Source organism: Diadema setosum, chromosome 22 (genome assembly GCF_964275005.1).
Source record: "Diadema setosum chromosome 22, eeDiaSeto1, whole genome shotgun sequence".
Classification (NCBI taxonomy): domain Eukaryota; kingdom Metazoa; phylum Echinodermata; class Echinoidea; order Diadematoida; family Diadematidae; genus Diadema; species Diadema setosum.
The window spans coordinates 6,174,188-6,193,925 of record NC_092706.1 but is presented as its reverse complement, the minus strand read 5'-3'; the positions used below and the strand labels follow the sequence as shown (position 1 = coordinate 6,193,925).

The window sequence follows — 19,738 nt, the reverse complement described above, 5'->3', positions numbered from 1 at the left end:
CTCAGTTCTTCTTTTTTTTTTTTTGGGGGGGGGATGATGGCTAAAGAGCAAAGAAAAACAACCGGGAAGAGATCGAACCAACAAGAAGAAGCAATAAGACGAGGAGTGGATCGAAGTAAACATATAGTGGTAGAATTAGAAGTATAATTTATAGTTAGCAGCAGCTAGTACCGGTGTACAGTAGCAGCAGCAGAAGAAGAAGAAGAAAGAGAGAAGAAGAAGAAGAAGAAGAAGAAGAAGAAGAAGAAGAAGAAGAAGAAGAAGAACAACAACAACAACAACAACAAGAACAACAACAAGAAGATGAAGAACACTAAGGAGATGTAAAAAAGAGGAGAAATGAGAAGTACAGTGTAAATACACGGAGGAACATACAGATCGGACTTGTTGTGATATCAGTGCGCCATTTTCCGAGATTTCTTTTACAAAAAGTGAAACAGAAGTGGATGGAAAAGGCCTTTTTCAGAGAGTTACTAACTCTTAGCCAGAGGAAGGCGCTAATACTTTTCAATTTATTGAGAGACACAACGGCAGTAATTTGGCAAATACAATGTAAGCCCTATATGCAAGTAGAAAGTCCCCTAATACTGTTTCAATATCGTCAGCACGGCATATCTACTTATTACTGGTGTATCATGGGCGCCTATGATTCGAGTCATTCTTCATCACGTGACAATGACGTCAGACACGTGACGTCTGATCCATTTACAAGTATTACATTCTGTGTGTGTGTGTGTGTGTGTGTGTGTGTGTGTGTGTGTGTGTGTGTGATTCATTCTTAGAAGAGAATAATCTTTTTTTTTTTATCTCCAAAGAGGGCAGGAACCACCTCCTTCTGAGATCAGTGGTAGGAGATCATGGAATTGAGCTCAAAGTTTACCAAGTAAATTCTCCCATTAAAAACAACAACAACAAAACACAACCTCAAATTACAATAAATGAAATGAAATAAAATACAGCCATGAACATGCAACATGCAAAATCTGTCTGGGCAGCAATGATGACAGAAATTCATAAGAGAATGACACCTATAATTACTTATTAGTATGACTGCCATAAATTTATTATCATCAATAATATTTAGCAGTAATGCTCATGATCTTGGATGCCAAAATAATTCGGGATGATAAAATCATGAAATAAGCAAAAATCAAAATGACATCAATAATTAGCACTGTGATTATGAACACAAGAGAATATACACTTACCGAAATTGACTACAGGGAACAGTAACAAAAGTATATACAATGGCCGGGCCATTATAACTAGTAACTACGTTTACATTTTTCAATGAACTTGAATAAAATGATCAAAAAGCAACTAGGGACTTAGCTCAGACCGCCGAGTCTCACCTATACGGCGTGAATCTTACTTCCCAGCAACGTACCTATCTCACGTCCACCTGCTCAGCAATCATTTTCTCACGCCTCTCAGAAAAAACAAGAAAGAATAAAGAACGCGGCAGGCGTATAGATCAGCGCCTAAGTAAATTTAGTAGATCTATCAGGTAGATCTGTACGCACTGTTTCTTCTATTCTCCTTTCTAAATAGATAATCCAAAGAGATCTCTAAAAATTCTGCCATCATAATTATTAGGAGCCTAAATAGGCCTACTGCAGTCATGCCAGTCATATTAGGCCCTATGTGGACTCATTCACCCGTGATCAAAATTTGGGCAAAAATGTTCAAAATGATAACTGGCAAAATCACCATAATGAATAGATGGAAACTATGCAAGTAAAACTTTATTTAAAGCTATTGTACGTGCCCAAATTGCAAAATTTCACATTCCAAGATGAAACAGCTCAAAACGGCCGGGGGATGAGGAAATCCATCCCCACACGAGGCCCCTTCCTTTTCAATAAATTCCTTCCCAATTCGATCGCTATTTAATCGCAGTTTCTCACTCCCAGTCAGTTGGGAAACTTGACATCTCTGGAGCCTATACAGAGCAATATGGGATGGTAGATAAATTGATAGATATACGCACATAAATAAAAATCTCGATTATATCAAACATAATGTATAGCACGAATATAATCACACAATATTAAAGCAGCAATTAAGAAGTTGCACTTGTCACCACAGCGACGTCGGGTAGACCCTACAGTAGCATAAGCCTACTTAAAGGGATAGTGTATAGCAGCCCTAGTTGGTTGAGGAGGATTCAGCTTTTAACGTTTTTCGAGATACTTAGAAACCACTTATGAAATGTTAAAGAGCATACAATTCTAATAGATATTCAAACTTTATTTGATGAAAATTTGTTTCCAAATGGCTGAGATATTCACAACAAAGTAAAACAAATTAAGCGATAGGCCTCCAACCTTTTTAGGATCGCTTTGTTTGGGATATATCTGAGCCATTTCAAAACCAATTTCATCATCTAAACTTTGAATACATTTTAGAATATGCTTTTTCTTATTTCATAACAGGTTTCTCATTATCTAAAAAAAAAAAAAAAAAAAAGTCATCATCAAAAAACGTTGAAAACCTGAAGCTTCGTCTCAACCCGAAACTGTACATCCTTTTAATCAGTGGCGGATCTATAAAGGGGCACAACCGACGCACGTCCCCCCCCCCCCCCCGCCCTTTATTTTTCGTTAAAAACACAAAAAATAAAAAGAAAAGAAATGAAATGAAACCCAGAAATGGCACCAGAAATCTTAGTTGCTCCCTTACAGAATTCTTGGATCCGCCCGACCGCCCCTGCTTTAATCGTGTTCGCCGATCAGTCATACGGGCGAGATTTATCGCGGGTGCAGAGTCCTCATTACGGATCAAAGACTATACACGCGCGCTCCGTACGCTATGTGCGCTTGTCCAGTACAAAATGAATGGCGGCGTGAATTGAAGAAATATATACTTAACGTGCGCACCGCTGAACGGCCGGGCGTTGTGGCGTGCGCCTGTAATCCAGCTACTCTGGAGGCCGGGGTTGGAGGATCGTTTGAGAGCGGGAGTCCTGTTCGTCGTTGCGCTATGGCGATCGGGCGTCCACGCTAAGCTCGGCATCGATATGGTCGTGTGGTCGGAGGACCGGACGACCAGGTCGTCTAAGGAGGGACGAACCGGCCCAGGGCGGAAACGCAGCAAGCAAAAGTCCCCGTGTGGAGCAGTAGCGGGATAGCGCCCGTGAATAGGTAGCGGCGTGCAGCCCGTTCGACACAATGAGACCCAATCCTTTTGCTGCTTTTTTTTTTTTTTTTTTTTTTCCAAAATCGCTGTTTTTCTTCCGAGGAACTCTTTTTCCCTTTTCTCTCCTTTTCCTTTTTTTCTTTTGAAGGCTCTGACGTCTGTTCTCTCTAGTTTACTTGCCCAGTTTGAATCCATTTTTTTTTTTTTTTTAGTTACACAAATCTTTGCATTATCATGTAATTATCATAAAAGGATACAATCTTTGTATATCTGATGAAGAATTATTCCATTTATTTTGTGATTGTTGAGTAGTGAAGTTTAATTTGGAACATGAGAAGACAATTTCACACTTTTGACCCCCTCTGTTTAATTTGAGAAACTGTTTATCTATCTATATCTCTATCTACCTATCTAATTGCAAATGATAAATTCATGATATATGCATTTTTGTGTATCTGTATTTGCAAATGATAGATTTATGATGTATGCATTTTTGTGTATCTATATTTGCAAATTTCAAAGTAATAACCCTTCATTTGCTTTAAATTAAAAGGATATCAAATATCTTATGCTTAAAAAAGAAGAATTCCCTGTCCAATTTTAGAAATGGTGATTTTATATCTACATGTATGCATACATGTGTAGCTGCATGTTACACTGTATTATACATGTCAAGGAGATGTACACATGTAAGAGTAAATTCTGAGCTTACTGCACCTTCTTTATTGCTTTTTTCGGGGAGGGGACGTTTCTTTTTTTTTTTTTTTACACCAATCATTAGTTATTTTAGTACAATGTGACATAATAGTAAGAGTAGTACATTTGTGGAGTACTGTTTTAACAAATTGAGGTTGATTAATCATGATCATTTTGACAAGCTGTAGATTATCCATGTTCATGTACTCTAAGAATGTTCAATTGTTCATATTCACTGTTGTGATTTTTGTCTTTTCAAATAAATAAAATATATAATGAAAACAATTCTAAGTTATCTCATACATAGGCCCCTACACAATGTACAGCCACACATAGATGCATATACACACATACAAGTACTATGCATCCATTCACAACCACACACAAACTAACAACTGTATGTCATTAAAAAAGAAAATTATATTCTGTACACATTTTTTATCACATAGACACTACTAAGATGGAGATCTTGGGAAGAACATGTACAACGGACTGTACATACTTTAATAATACTTTTTAAAATGTACAAATAAAGATACAATATTTCCATGATTTAATTTGTACGATAAAATACATTGTATGAAAAAGAAATGATGATTCTGCAATGTACTTTTGGAATTTGAACCATAAACATTAGAGAACTTTATTGCTCACCATATCTTTCAGGTTCAGATTTGCATGAAGGACAGTAGCGATGATGTTAAATGTAAGAAATATACAGATCAATTCTGCAGTTTCTGCATGCACACCACTCTTACTGGCACACACACACACACACACACACACAACATGTGTATTATCTCTTTTACTGAATAGTGGACAAATTTTTGCCAAATTCTGTCTTTTCAGAATCATGCTTCTGGGATAAAAATGACACATAGGAAATATGCCATGTACACCGTACCGTAAAAAGCAGATTTTTTTTTGTGTGTAGGTGTGTAAATTTTTGCACATTTTGCATGACAAGAGTTATTCAAATATACAATGAAGTCAATACAGTCTCAAATTACTTTCCTAGCAATCAGGAAAAAAGAAACCTCTTTAAATATACAATATAACATCAAAATATTCTTTCAAATTGCTTTCATGGCAATTAAAGAACTCTGTAAATGTCATACCCAATAGAATACCATTCAATTACAACAAGGTGCAAAGATGAGCAGGAGAATCCATCAAAAGTAGAAGGGAGAATGAAACCGGTTTAATATGATATGAGGCTACTCATAATCAAAGTAGTGGGAGTGTGTTTCAGTGGCCATAGTCTCTCTTCTCCATAGACATGGCAGAAGGTCTCAGTGGGTGTCATCATAAATAACTGCCACATAGTATGAACTTGATTTGTAAATACATGTACATGTACCAAGGCAGAGGTAAATGAACTACCTGAGTATGCTGTCAATCAAAGACGGACATGATATTAATTCATTTCATGAAAAATTTCATAAGGGAAAGGACTGCTACTTTTAAGATTTGCTGGCTTAGTAATGTATTCTAGGTTGATTTTGTTTTGTTATTGTTGCTTTTGGTTGGTTTATTCACCTATGTTCAGGTCTAAAAATAGTTCTGCCCACTGCTCTCATAAAAAAAAATGATATGATAGCAACTTTTGCTGGAATGGCAATTGTCATGGTAATGACAAAAATCCAGCTTCCTAATTGGCTGTTGCTACAGTATTCCAGGAAGAGTTGCTGTCCTGACATCTTTTATGAAATGGGGCCCAGATGTTGTTCAAACTGCTAGTCTCCCAATTCTCTGAGTCCCAGAGCCTCCCCTGTGTATTAATCAACAGTACAAAAAGCCTTGCCTATCATATTTTGAGGAGACAGCATAGACATCTTACCGGTAACTAGCTATTCTTCATTCACAACAGGTTTCTTTTGGATACTGCATAATCATCACACTGATATCACAAATTGTTCCACAGTCTGTGGTTACTTTGGAACAATACAATCTTATTGCACATTACATTTCTATAATTGTCTGAATGGTGCTATGGGCAGGACCCTGCCAGCGGGTCACATCATTTAAAAAAGAAAAAAGAAAAAAAAAGCATGAACTAGTGTTTCTCTAAAGTGCAATAGGATACAGTAAGGCATCCATCCTTCAACAAGAGAGTCATTGAGCCCCTGCATAGTTTCCCGGTGGCATGTACACGCCGATAATGCAATGGTTTCCTGCAACAACACTAGAGCCCCTTGACAGAGGGTCACCTAGGAATGTCTGTGTACGAAGGCTTATACATGACGGCCTGGAGAATCTCACAGAACATTTTCATAATCCCATCTCCCGTCATAGCAGAGGTCTCGTAGTATCTGTTTTGAGAACACAAAACAAAACAAAAGAAAAAGAAAAAAATTACATAACAATCCAGTAAAAACTCAGAGGTTGGCCTATTCCAGTTGCCTATGCAAGTGAATTGTACACAAAGGCTTACAAAGTGCTGTATATTTACACACCGAATATTTCGCAGGGTTTTTATTTTCTCAAATTGAATATGACGTGCACACAAACATTTCTGCATTCAGTACTGTACTCAAGAATCAAAATTTGACCACTCGCGAAATTGTCGGAAGTCTCAATTCGCAGAACATTAGACTTGATAAATATATGGCGTTTATGGTACACCTCATATATTCCGCTTAACATGATATTTCACAATTTAGTACTTGTACAACCATTTTGTAAGTGGTTAAAATGGGACTGGCAAACCACAGCGAGAGAATGAGGTATGAATATCATTCTCCTCTTTTGCATGGACAAAGTACACTGTATATGTGTCATAGGAGACAATAGTTTGGCATGTTGTATATTTTTTGAATATATTATAGTGGTTAACTCACAAACTTTGCAAAAACTAAATTCCAATGCCTAAGAGAAGGCATCACACAAAGTACAATGTATTCAATGGTTTAGTGAGCACTGTCTGTGTCTATCTGTAAATCAACACACCAACCCATCTTTAATAATAATAATGATAATCATACATTTATATCTTATAGAGCATTTTCCTTAAACGTACATGTTCAAATGTGCTTTTCCAGTGGATTATTGATATTAATTGAACAGAAAAAAATGAAAACCAACAAAATAATGAGACTCCTCATACTCATCTGGAAATGAAATACTTTCACTTTAACAACACCCTTCTGCACTATACGAGTTTACCATATTAAGTAATTTTCTTTACAAGAGCCTTTCACCTACCTCAGTTTCTTCCCAGCAGCCCAACGCATTGCTTCATCAGAAGACACAGCTCTCTTTCCTCTGATGTCAACCTGCAAGTTAGTTAAAAGATAAGAATTATACAATCACATATAATACTGGACATAATTGCAAAAGCATATTTCCTTTTTGCTTTGTGTGATTCACATTTAACCCATTGAGGATGGGCTGATTTTGCTACAACATGCATTTTTCCATAGACACTTGCCCAAGTATACTTGGGACTCGTCCTCAACAGGTTAATAGTGTTTAATCAGGGGCGGATCGAGGAATTCTCTAAAGAGGGAAAGAGGGGGAGTCTTTACAAAATTAAAGGGGGGCGCATGAGCCCCCATATTTTTCTTTTTACTTCTTTTGTTTTAACAAATGATAAAAGGGGGCGTGCCCCCCCCCCCCCCATGTCTAGATTTGGTTCATTCTGTCACATATTTCAGTTAGCTAGGAACATCCTATTTTGATGATCAACAAATCATTTCAGAGGTGAGAATCATGTCTCTCAAAAGCTGAACTAAGAAATGTTATCTGACAAGTTTTTAATTTGTTGTTTCATGTAAGGTCACATGCTATTAATGGGTGTGTACAGTTCTGGTTGAGGTGAGGATTTAGCTTTTAACATTTTGTGAGATATTCAGAAACCACTCTATGAGATGTCAAAGAGCATGCAATTCTAAGGGGTATCAAAAGTTTATTTGATGAAAATTGGTTTTGAAATGGCTGAGATATCCAAAAACAAGGTGAAACAAAGAGGTCCTAATAAAAGGCGTGGCCTGTCGCCTTTTATTATTATCACTTTTTTGGATATCTCAGCCATTTCAAAACCAATTATTATCAAATAAATGTTGAATCCTTCTTAAAATTACGTGCTCTTTCATATTTCATAAGAGGTTTCTCATTATCTCACTTAGGAATGTTCAAAACATGAATCCCACCTCAGCCAGTACTGTACAGTTCCTTTAACCTACTATCATTGCAGTATCACTATAGAAGCTAAAGTTTCAAAATTACGATAACAGCAATGTTGTTTTTCATGCATACCATATTATGAAATGAAGAGTTTTATCGCAAAGCAAGCTAACTCCATACTTGTTAAGTTGAGATATTTGTGATTAAAGCTGCTAAAAAAACCCAAAAAAACAAAACAAAGAAAATAATAAGAAAATACAGGATATTTTCATCATAACTTCTAGAATATTTCTTATGTCACAAGTGAGGTGTTACTGGAAAGGTTTAATTTTGCTCTATCTGATGATGGACTTACTTTGAAATGTTTAGAAATGGCACTTAGCTCATTTTGCTATAAAACTCTACAAATTCTCAGCATCAACTCCTGTTTACCTTGTTGGCCACCATAACTGTGTGGCATTGAGTGTTACTGTATCTGGCCAGCTCTCGGAGCCAGAGCTCCAGGTTCTCAAAGGAGTGGCGGTTGGTAACATCGAAGACGAGGAAGCAGGCTTGGGTGTCAGTGTAGAGTTCGCTGCGCACCTCCTGATAGTCTGGATGACCTGACAGGTCCCACAGGTGCACTCTCACTGTAAGAGGATGATAAGAAAATAAACTCTATGAAATGAAGAAGATCAGAGAACATTTCAAATAGGCAGCACTCTCATTTTGTTTTAATTTCATTTCAATTTCACTTTGCTTCATTTCATTCCATAGCCTTAAATAGTCATTCATTCTACTTTCATTTCACTTACTTTCTTTCCTTTCCTTTAATTTCATTCTATGTCCTTTAATTTTATTTTGTTTCCTTTTCCTTTGAAATGTAATTGAAAATAAAGAAAAATGAAGTGTAATTGTAGGACATAATACACCTGCTATCTAAAATAAATGTAAGACACTGTAATTACACATGAAAAAAAAAGGTAAAACATTCAAAATGCAGCTGTTTAATCACAGAATCTTAAGAGCAACTGTGTAAATTAGTGAGAAATAAAGACAACCTACACAGATATGATCTTCCACTGATATACACGATGTACATATTAACATATGCATGTCAGTCAATATGTGCATGGGTTAATTAAAACATTATGCATGTATACCTAAGGATATGTGTTACATGTGCATCACTGATTTTTGCTAACATTCCTGATTATCATGAGTTCTGTCTTGTTGGTAGCAGATTGAAATTACTTATAAATGATCTATAGATAAGTTATTGTCTGAATCTATAGAAACACAATTATATGAATTGGAAGACATAAAAACACTGTTTTTAATGATACTCACAATCAATATTAGACACATTCTGAATCTTGAAGCCATAATCCACTCCTACTGTGGGTTGGTATCCAGGGGCAAACTAGAAAAAGAGGGATAATAATTGTTATTATTCGTAACACTGTTCCAAGAATTGCTACGAAGACTGAAAATTGATGAATTTGTACAACATTGAAAGATTTGATAGTTGGCATATAAAAAATATGAACATGCATTTCTTATGCTATGGAAATTAGATTTACAATGTACACACATAGATGCATGTAATAGAAAGCTTGTTCTATTATACTGGAGAGGGAGGGAGGGGTTTAGGTACAACAGGTACAAAATAACTTTAAGCAGAAACTACCCAGAGTTGTCATCTAAAGGGAAATTAAGGGAGGATAGTTACATTATACTGTAGATGCTCTCTCCTCCTACATCCTTACCAAGTCACATTTTTATAAGTGCTTCATAACATCAAAGCTTTAATACCCTGAAATGAAATATTGCCTAACAATATGTGGAGTTTCAACCATCCAATTATCAAAGTGGGGGGGGGGGGTGGGGGAGGGTGACGCCAGTGGCGAGGAAGCAATTACATTCAATGTAACAATCCAGTGAAAATATTCAATAAAAAAAAAGTCTAATGAAAATGGGGGGGGGGGGGGTTGCACCCAGGGCACCCCCATCTTGATCCGTCACTGCTGCAGATGTATTCCATGTTCATTCACCTTGTCCTCACAAAAATGCTTGATGATGCAGGTTTTCCCAACCCCAGCATTGCCCGCGGCAACCACTTTGATCCACATCAGGGAGGAGACCCTGTCCTTGACGGAAATGGGAAGATGACCAGCACTTCTGTCCATGTTGATATCTGAAACAAAACAAAAAGAAAAAACATCAAGCAATTTCAGTAAGCAAAAGGTCAGCCCTAAATGACACCAATCAACGTTTCACACGTCGACTAGCAAGAGCATCATCAGGCAGGGCAGGGATCACGTCGTTGGAAATGGTAGTCGAAGCCAACGCATAATCAAGACTAGAAAAGCACTCCGAGAGCGCAGACCTCCGCCAAGCAGCTACTTTTTACCAATGATCTTGCTCTTCCCAAAGAGATATTTCTCCTCTCCACCACCACTGAGGAAAAGCTCTGTGGGCTCTTCCATAGAGATCAGCGATTTCCACCCATAGGTATACATGCTGAAAAATCAACCTATTTCCCAATTTAGGACTAGGAGCCTTTGTGTATCATAAACCCTCAGTTGCGCGGCACGCCTCACCCTAGCAGAAACTATACAGCAGGTACTTTAGTGTGCGCATGCAAACCTCAAATACGATCAGCCTGAACTCCCAAGTTCATTGACCCTATACCTGCCAAAATATCAAATATCCTTCATAAATTCCCCAAAAATTCTCGGATTACAACCAAAACTTAATCATCTGTTACAGTCCTTACTAATTGTATCATTCTTAACCTTTCCTGCAAGTTTCATCCAAATCCGTCAACTACTTTTTGAGTTATTTTGCACACAAACAAACAAACAAGCAAACGGTAATGAAAACATAACCTCCTCCCTAGTATTGAGCTTGGCGGAGGGGCATTGACCATTGTGTCTATAACAATCTAATCTGATTATGATAATCAAGAACCCGGCAATACCAAGTTTATGTTTACATGTTGTTTGTAGAAGGTTCTGATACTGAGATAGTGGGGTTTTGATAATAGAAAGTACACACTCTCTAACCAAGAACGGTGACATACCAAGTACAATTGTACACTGTAGTAATTCTAAGTACACTGTACCGTGGTACATCGCTACATAAAGAAGTGCACAGAGCGAGACCCGCTGGTTGCTAGAGTATATCGGGAGACTCGCCGCTATTCGATGGGCTCGAGTCCCGAGTCAAGAGCCTGAACTCGCGCAACCCTCGATCGTCAGCACCTGTTTGTGTTTGGAGATTCATAACTGAAATCGACTAGAAACTCTGGGGATTTTACCAAATTATGACGGCAAATTAGGGTGACTTCATGAACATACCTTTTACAGACAGTCCTCAGCTTAGGGAAGAAAAAACAAGCAGACTAGCTAGCGCAAAGTGAGCCGGTGACATCATTCATACTCGAACACTCTCTTGGGTGTACACGTTCCTGTTATGGGTCCTGGACAACTCGACCTCCAGCGTACTCGACCCTAGACAATCACGACCTGAATACCAGATAGCTCGACAGAGTTGGATTATCAAAGGTTTGGTTTTCAGGGATACAACCAACTTAAAAAAAAAAAAAAAAAAAAAAAAAAAAATCCAAGTACACATGAAAGCTACAATATAGATCGAATTTGATAACTCCATTTTCATGAAAATTCCATAGTCTTTTCGGCTTGAGAAAACTGAGCTAAATAAGGATAGATATAGATTATAGTCTCATGTGTGAAGAAACTGCAATCCATAACTTCACATTGTACATAAATCGATAGTGCCATGCACATATTTTGTGGAGTCTATTGTGGTCCTTGAGCAGAAAAAAAAAAACAGAAAATGATAGCATACTGAATGAGAACGATGCCACATACGAATAGTAAACAACGGCTCACATACAGTAGGCCCTATTATCATGTCTGAATGTAGCGATATAACTCCATACACTGCAATAAAAGTCCGGTGATAATATGAAACACCGAGCTGGTGTTAAATTTCCGGTGCTCATTTATGGTGTTAGATTAACACCTCCTGGTGTCATTTCAAAATATAAAATTGTTTTTGAATAGTTTCTTACTGTTCCTCTTGTTGATTTTTGAAAAACAAGACGATCAAGAATTTTCCGATAAAGTACTTGATTTTTGAAAAAAAAAAATAAAGTGTGAACACATTAACACAGTAACACCAGTTAGTATGGGTCTCCTCATTGAAGCTGGACGGGTGTTATACCATTTACAGTTATATCAAATGAACACCATGCGGTGTAATTATTGAATTATCACCAGCTAGTGTCAAATACCACGAATGGTGAACACTATGACAACACCATCACAATTGCTTTGTATTACTTTACATGGAAATAAAATCATTTGAATTGAATTTGAATCGAATTTGAATTGAAATGACATACTTTTTACACCTGTGGGTGTGGTCCTCTATTGACACTTGATCGGTGTTAGATTTGACACCCATGGTGTTAAATTCAGCGCCAATGTTTTTGCAGTGTAGAGTATAACAATACCTGTTGCTAAACAGTTCCCTGTGTAGAATTATGCATGCGTAGTTCTAATTTTGTTCTGTTTTGGTATCAGTTCTTGTGTTCTTTGTTTTCATATTCAAATCATGTATGCGTGAAGCTGACTACTTTGTCGAGTCTAGCGGAGGTCAAGGATTTCCTTTTAAAAGTCCTCTGATATTATCTTTTGTAATCTTCATTGTTGTATTTTGTTATTGCCTTCGTATTAATCTACATCACCAATAACTTGAAATTTTACGAGAAAAGATGACACTGCACGAAATCAACTAGGAAACCTCAGAAAAGTCCTACTTTTGGACGGATCAATTAATTTTTCCACTCAACAAGAGTATCTGCCTCGCCGCCCTGGTTTAGTGGACTCCTAAAGCAAGATGTTTCATGCATTTAATTATTCAAATTGAATATTTGGAGGAACTTCATTCCCACATGTCCTTATTAGAGCAATTCAGTAGCCCCACACGTGAGACAGACACTTATAACGCTTTCTTATTTTTTTTTTTCTCACTAAACTTGAATACTTCGAAGAGTGCCGTCTCAAATCAATGGGATATTGTTCCATCTCCATACTGATTGTAAGTTAATTATAATGAATGGTGTTTATATATAATTGAGACTCTAACATAGCTACCTTGCACAGTGGTGAATCTGACTAATGTTACTATGTGGAATCCAAAGATATGTGAACTAAAAGCTTCAACACTGTTTTACTCTTTGTGTCCGAGTTAATGAAAATTTCACTGTTCTGTAAAATGCAAACAAAATAGATATACATGTAGGGTACAGTATATGCACCGTATGTCTGTGCTTATACTAGTATAGTAGGCCTATAATAATGTGAATAAATTCGGAATGCATATGTGTATACATATCTTTACATGAATCATTCAATAAATGGCGTTTTGATTTTTAAAGCGATGTTTTCTTCACTAAAAGATAAATTAATCAAACTCATGCCCGCCATTGACCGGGTCGAGTTGTCTAGGGTCAGGCGCGTTTCCTCAAGGGCCGGGCAGTTTTGAGGTGGAATCGCCCAAACTCGCAGCAATCCGTACCCATGGTACCAAGACGCTTTGCTCCGATCCCCCAGCGACTAGCTGTGATGTGGAGTTGGCTGCATGCACCGCTACACACGTGCCGGGGTGTACGACAGGAGGACCCACGACACATAAGAGCTTTAAACATGGCAGAAGAACGAAAGATCTGTAGTACCAACGGAGACGCAAACGAGGACAGAGAAACTGGAGAAGATAATCAGAGCAGTCGATCTTTAGCAGACTTTGTGACTCAAAATTATGCTGAGCAAAGGGTAAGATGCAAACCTATTCTCTTCGCGCGCTTCTTTGTTTGTAGATTCTACTGAGTTGTAGTCCTATAGGGCCTATTTACTTCAGTACACAGTTACACGCGTACACTGCACTAGCTTTACCAGGCCAGGCCAGGGAGGAGGATGTATGGTTGGACCTAGGTCTACTACTAATCGACCGCCTAATGTTTATTTGCTTGATAAGAATATTTAACACTGAAATTCACGTAAAAAACTTGACCTACGTGATTGAGAAAATCCAGCTCTATCAAATGCCGTTGTTCCCTTTTCGATTCGAAGTTTCAGTGCAAAAATATCGCCGAGGAACTTGCGTGGCCTCGTTTCAGCTCCCCGCGGTAAATCGCGTTTTTAGGATCGACCGCTGATTTTGCATTGAAAATGCACGTAAACCGAGTTGTATTGAACACCGTGTTGTACGAAGCTTTTTAGAAGCCTTTTAGAAACTTCCATAGATAGACATTACATTGTGCTGTCATTACGATTCGGTGAAAATATTCATTCGAAATTTTGTCCTTGATTAAAACCATTAATGAACAGTGAATTATCGCGTTTTCCCACACCATCCTAATCTACATTCAAAGCCAATCCATTTTTATGTGCTTTGCGCGCAGAGAAGTGCGTACTAAGTGTTCAGTGCGCGAATTATACGCGGTCGGTTTCAATAAGGGTGGTCGATATGTAATAGGGCTACCATACATCATGATTGTACCTCATTGACTGTCGCTGTGCTCTGTCTGTACGTAGAGGCGACCCTAACTGCCGTGCCTTTAATATGAGTAGATTGTCTAGTTTGGACTGTCATGCAGTTACCTTATCCCTAACTATACACAGCCCAGTCGCCGCTGTACATACGTAGCGCGACAGGGCTGTACCAACGAAGCTCCAAACACGAAGAGGGTCCAACGATCGCATGCGATCGGATTGAATTTTGATACTTTAGATCATTTTTTTTGTCACTTCAAACTCATCTGACGAACAAAATGATAATGAGACTTCATATCTATGCTATGAATATTGAAATTTAGATTTAATAACTTACCTAAAATGATGGTTATATGCAGCATGTGTGAACGGTTCACGAACGGTACATCGTCTTTCACGCCAGGCCATTTCCATTATCCGGGAGGTCACATGATCTGAATGCCCTTTCAAAAGGTCGCGCTGTCGACCGTGCTGCTACACCAACACTCAAGCAGCGCACATCGCACGCATGCAAAAGATTTCCGCAGAGATCAAGGCGCCATTTTGAATTCTGCAACGATGAACCCTGACGATGTTAGGGAATCCGCCAGAAAGTATCATTTTTTGGTTCCACGGACTTATCACGAGGGCTCTCAATGGACTTACGAACCTTCTGTAATACAAGCATGCACTAAGGTGAGTAACGTTTGGTAACGTGTACATTGTTTATAAAGAACGTATGAATTTTCATTAAGTTTTGTAGTTGTGTTGTGGTTCCCCACTTTGTAGGTGCCCGCTCGTTGGTCAGACGCTGTATTCGCGTAGCGTATTAACAGCGTCTGGTTGGGCTACCTAATCCCATACACAGCTCGCGCTCGATCATGGACAGAGATAACAGCTACTGTACATATGGACCCAAATGACTGCCCACCACTACTAGTTACAACTAGTTTTATCCATGACCATGTGTTTTTAATTCTTCTATCTGTTTGTTTTTTCAGGAAGCCCGACAGATGCGACATGGTGTCGCTAATCCCAGCACCGATGAAGAGGAGAGAGCAGATAAATTCATGGAAAGAGCCCTGAGTGAAAGCAGAAGGTGAGAATGCCATGAAACGGAGACAGAATGTACATCATGTACAGTTTTTAGCCTTCCAGTATAATCTGACAAGGCTAGGAGTGAATTGATCCTTAATAAGAATGAAAGTTTTGACATTTGATTGATCGAGTCTGAATTTGTGTGCAAGTTAAATTTTAAGTGACTGGAAGCTTACACTTTACAGTGACATATTGCAAGATGATTGTACACATGTTTGTTGATAATATAATTTGATAAATGAAAATAATGGCAATGATAATGCTGATGATGATGGTGATGATGATAATACCAATTGATAATGATGATGATGCATGATATTGAATGATAATATGAAAACAGTTAGATACCAGTACGTAATTATAGTGATGCTAATAACAACAAGAACATGTAACAATGGGCATATTTCATGCCATATAAAATCTGTCACTGACACTTCTGTTGTTTGAGTCATATGATTCAACGTCACTGACACTTCTGTTGTTTGAGTCATATGATTCAACAGCTTAGGTGCAGTCAAGGAAATTTTGCTTCAGAGTGTATTATCCTGCTATTCCTGTATAATGCACAAGGCAATGTTTGTGTTTTTTTCTTTCCTCGATCCCTACAGGATGAACGCAGAAGTCGCCCGCTCACAGAGGCGACAGAATGAACTCTACCGCGAGCTCGGTGAGGAGAACTTCCACGCATGGACCATGGAGCATGCATCCGAAGTGATAGTCACCCTGCCCCGGGACGGGGATGCGACCGTGGTTGACGTCATAGCAACAGATGCGGACAGCTCAGACAGTGGAGACATGATGAGATGAGAGCGTCTTGTCATGAAGGGTTCTACTGTATTAAAGAAAAAACTGAACTTTTCACTCGTAATTATCTTGATGCATGCTCCTGGCATAAGAATGATGGACTAGAATCATGGATTAACAGAAGAAAAAGAAGAAGAAAGGAAGATTGTCATTGTTGTCTACACTAGTTGAGGTGTGCTCAAGGTAGTTTAGCCAATGAAAAGCATGTATTCAGGTCATGTGACCATACAATTATTCGCTGCTTCATAGCATGCACTTTATAGTGTAATGTGTTACATTTCTTAGTGCTTGACTGCAGTGTGCAAAATGAGAATAGCACGAGAGATAACAGTTCAATTTAGTATCCCTTGCAAAGCCAATGACGATGCATATACCCAGCCAGCTAGTCAACATTGTTTTTGTCTCTCTGATGAATATCAGGAGCTCTGCAGACGAATGTTAAAGGCACATGTAGAATAAAACCTGAATGATTGATTCACTGATGCCAGATACATTTTCAAGCTAATATTAGTGAAAAGGTGTTTAGTAGATCTGTCGTAGTATCAAAAAGTGCAGGGTCACCAGAATGGTATTTACATTGAAGGCATTTTGTGTTTCACAATCACACCAATATAAATCCCCTTCATGCTCAACACACAACTGTACTTTTGCTTGTCACACAAAGTGTCATTAGATTTGCATCTTAATTGTGTTTAAATGTTTCATGGGAGAGAAGTGAAATATGCTGAGTTTAAGTTGTTTTATTAGTGAAATGTACATGTCTGTGTGTCAGAGATCTGTCATATATTCAAAACATCAAGGGCAGTGGGGAGACATATATGTATATGCCCTGTCTACCTATAAAAGTTTAACTGTATTTATTGTGTTGTAACTAATGTTCAATTACATACACCATATACTGAACTTTAATATGTGCATTAGACACTTATATGTAGCTTAACTTGTCATGCTTTTTCGTCAGCATTTATATTAGTCCATCCAAACTTGACCTTACTGTGAAGTTTATGAGCTCACTGAGGTGTAGCAATTTCCCTCAGTCCAACAGGAATGCCTTGGTGACTCTATAGGGCATCATAGGGGATTTGATGGTGATCTCTTTTCAGTGACAATAAGTTTCCCAACATCTGCGTGATTTGTCAAAGAAAGAACTATGGCAATGCTTGCCAAGTGACAAACAAAACACAGTGAGGGTTATTGTGCTGCACAATAAAGCAATGGCCTCACACTTATGAAGCATACTGCCTGTAATGGCCTTCCTAGAAATGCTTGAATTGCTGTGTATGACATGTGCTAATGATATGTATCTAGCTCACTATTGAAAGCAATTCACGATTTTTCCTTGCATGCTAAATATGAGTATAAATGGGCATTGTTAGATGCACTCAAATGTAGTATACAGTATACAGGAAGTTTGTACACAGACTGTTCTTATATTTGATAGCCGCACCTGTACATAAAAAGATGCCATACATTTTACTTCTGTTGTGATTGTGTATTTATTTTGATACACAGCATTTGATGGTATTTGTGTCGGGAGAGATAGATATATATAAAAGAAAGGAAGAGATAGAAAGTGAGAAATAAACAGAAAGGGAGAGAGAGAGAGATATATATATAGAGAGAGAGAGGGAGAGAGAGAGAGAAAAGGGAAGGCAAGGAGTACAGTGTCCTGTAAAAGTGGGTATTTTCGCGTGACTAATTTTTCGCGCTCGGCTGGGTAAGAAGAGTTTCGCGTGTTTTTAATTCCGCGGAATCCAGACATCAACTACAGGAACATATGGCAAGCAAAATTATTCGCGTGCTTTTATTTTTGCGCTGATTTCAGATTGCCCAAAATTCGCGAAAATTTCAACACCACGAAAATTTCCACTTCTACAGTGTTATACTTTCTTTTTTTATTTGTGGTGGATGTTTCAGTGTCCCTCCTATGCAACCATTAAATTTCTTCATTACTGGCCATTTGAAACTTGTAAACTCCCTCAAGTATCTCTGAAATATACGTCAACTTTTGTGATGCCAGTTTATCAAGTCATTATCAGAATTTGGTATGTTAACTTCGTCTTGCATTGCCAGAGATTTTAATATTTTCAATAGATTTGCAGTCGGCCTAACTTCTGTGTTCAAGGGATGGTATAGTTCAGGTTGAGATTGGGGATTCAGATTGTAACTTTTTGTGAGGTAATTAGAAACCACTTATGAAATATGAAAGAGCATACAATTCTAACAGGAATTCAAAGTTTATTTGATGAAGATCAGTTATAAAATGGTCAAGATAACCAAAAAACAAAGTAAAACAAAGTGGTGCTTATAAAAGGCGAGTCCCAACTTTTATTATGACCTCTTTGTTTTTTGGATCTCTCGGCCATTTCAAAACCAATTTTCATCAAATAAACTTTGAATTCCTCTTAGAATTGCATGCTCTTTTGCATTACACAAGAAGATTCTCATTATCTCACACAAAAAAAGCTGGAAACCTGAAGCTCCATCTCAACCAAAACTGTACCATCCTTTAAAGGGTGTGTACAGTTCTGGTCGAGGTGAGGATTTAGCTTTCAACGTTTTGCGAGATATTCAGAAACCACTCTATGAGATGTCAAAGAGCATACAGTTCTAAGGGGTATCAAAAGTTTATTCAATGAAAATCCGTTTGAAATGGCTGAGATATCCAAAAACAATGTCAAACAAAGAGATCCTAATAAAGTTGTGGCATGTCGCCTTTTATCATTAGCAGTTTTGGGGATATCTCAGCCATTTGAAAACCAATTTTCATCAAATAAACGTTGAATCCTTCTTAAAATTACATGCTTTTACATATTTCATAAGAGGCTTTTCATTATCTCACTTAGGAATGTTCAATACATGAATCCCCACCTCAACCAGTACTGTACAGTCCCTTTAATGTATGTGCCATTGAATTAGATACCCGTCTACCAGTTGAAGTCAGAAAGAAAATACAAATTATCTTACAAACTAAGAAATGAAGACCTGCACAGACAAAACTATGACTGGTATATGGCACAAAGAGCCTTGATATATATTTGGCTTGAGTGTGTGTGTGTGCGTGTGTGTGTGTCGTTTGTTTTCCTGGATGAAAACTGATGACTAGTTTAGTGTCAGAATTTGATATCACTAGATACAACCTATTTACATACAATGTTGTCTTTTGTAATTGATATGATAGGTCAATAACATGAATTTGTGCAAGAAAATATTTTGCCTCTTTCTCACCATCTCTCTAGCTTATTATTTCTTCTTCTAAGAGGTGAATCTATTCCCCGCTCCAGTCATGAGTGAAGCTGTACAGTGGGATAGAATTTAGTTGCCATTCATACACT

At 37.9% G+C, this 19,738-nt stretch overlaps 2 protein-coding genes across 2 annotated transcripts; one reads left to right on the top strand and one right to left on the bottom strand.

Moving 5' to 3' along the window:
* Window positions 1–4,311: 4,311 nt before the first annotated feature.
* Window positions 4,312–11,404, bottom strand: LOC140245373 (dnaJ homolog subfamily C member 27-like). The gene is made up of 6 exons (XM_072324948.1): window positions 11,301–11,404; window positions 9,993–10,135; window positions 9,289–9,361; window positions 8,392–8,588; window positions 7,039–7,109; window positions 4,312–6,146 (listed from the first exon to the last, which is right to left on the bottom strand). The coding sequence occupies exons 2-6, from the start codon at window positions 10,125–10,127 to the stop codon at window positions 6,041–6,043; spliced, it is 582 nt and encodes a 193-aa protein (XP_072181049.1). The 5' UTR covers window positions 10,128–10,135; window positions 11,301–11,404; the 3' UTR covers window positions 4,312–6,040.
* Window positions 11,405–13,613: 2,209 nt separating this feature from the next.
* LOC140245359 (uncharacterized) lies at window positions 13,614–17,879 on the top strand. The gene is made up of 3 exons (XM_072324935.1): window positions 13,614–13,802; window positions 15,503–15,600; window positions 16,208–17,879. The coding sequence occupies exons 1-3, from the start codon at window positions 13,677–13,679 to the stop codon at window positions 16,404–16,406; spliced, it is 423 nt and encodes a 140-aa protein (XP_072181036.1). The 5' UTR covers window positions 13,614–13,676; the 3' UTR covers window positions 16,407–17,879.
* The last annotated feature ends 1,859 nt before the right edge of the window (window positions 17,880–19,738 follow it).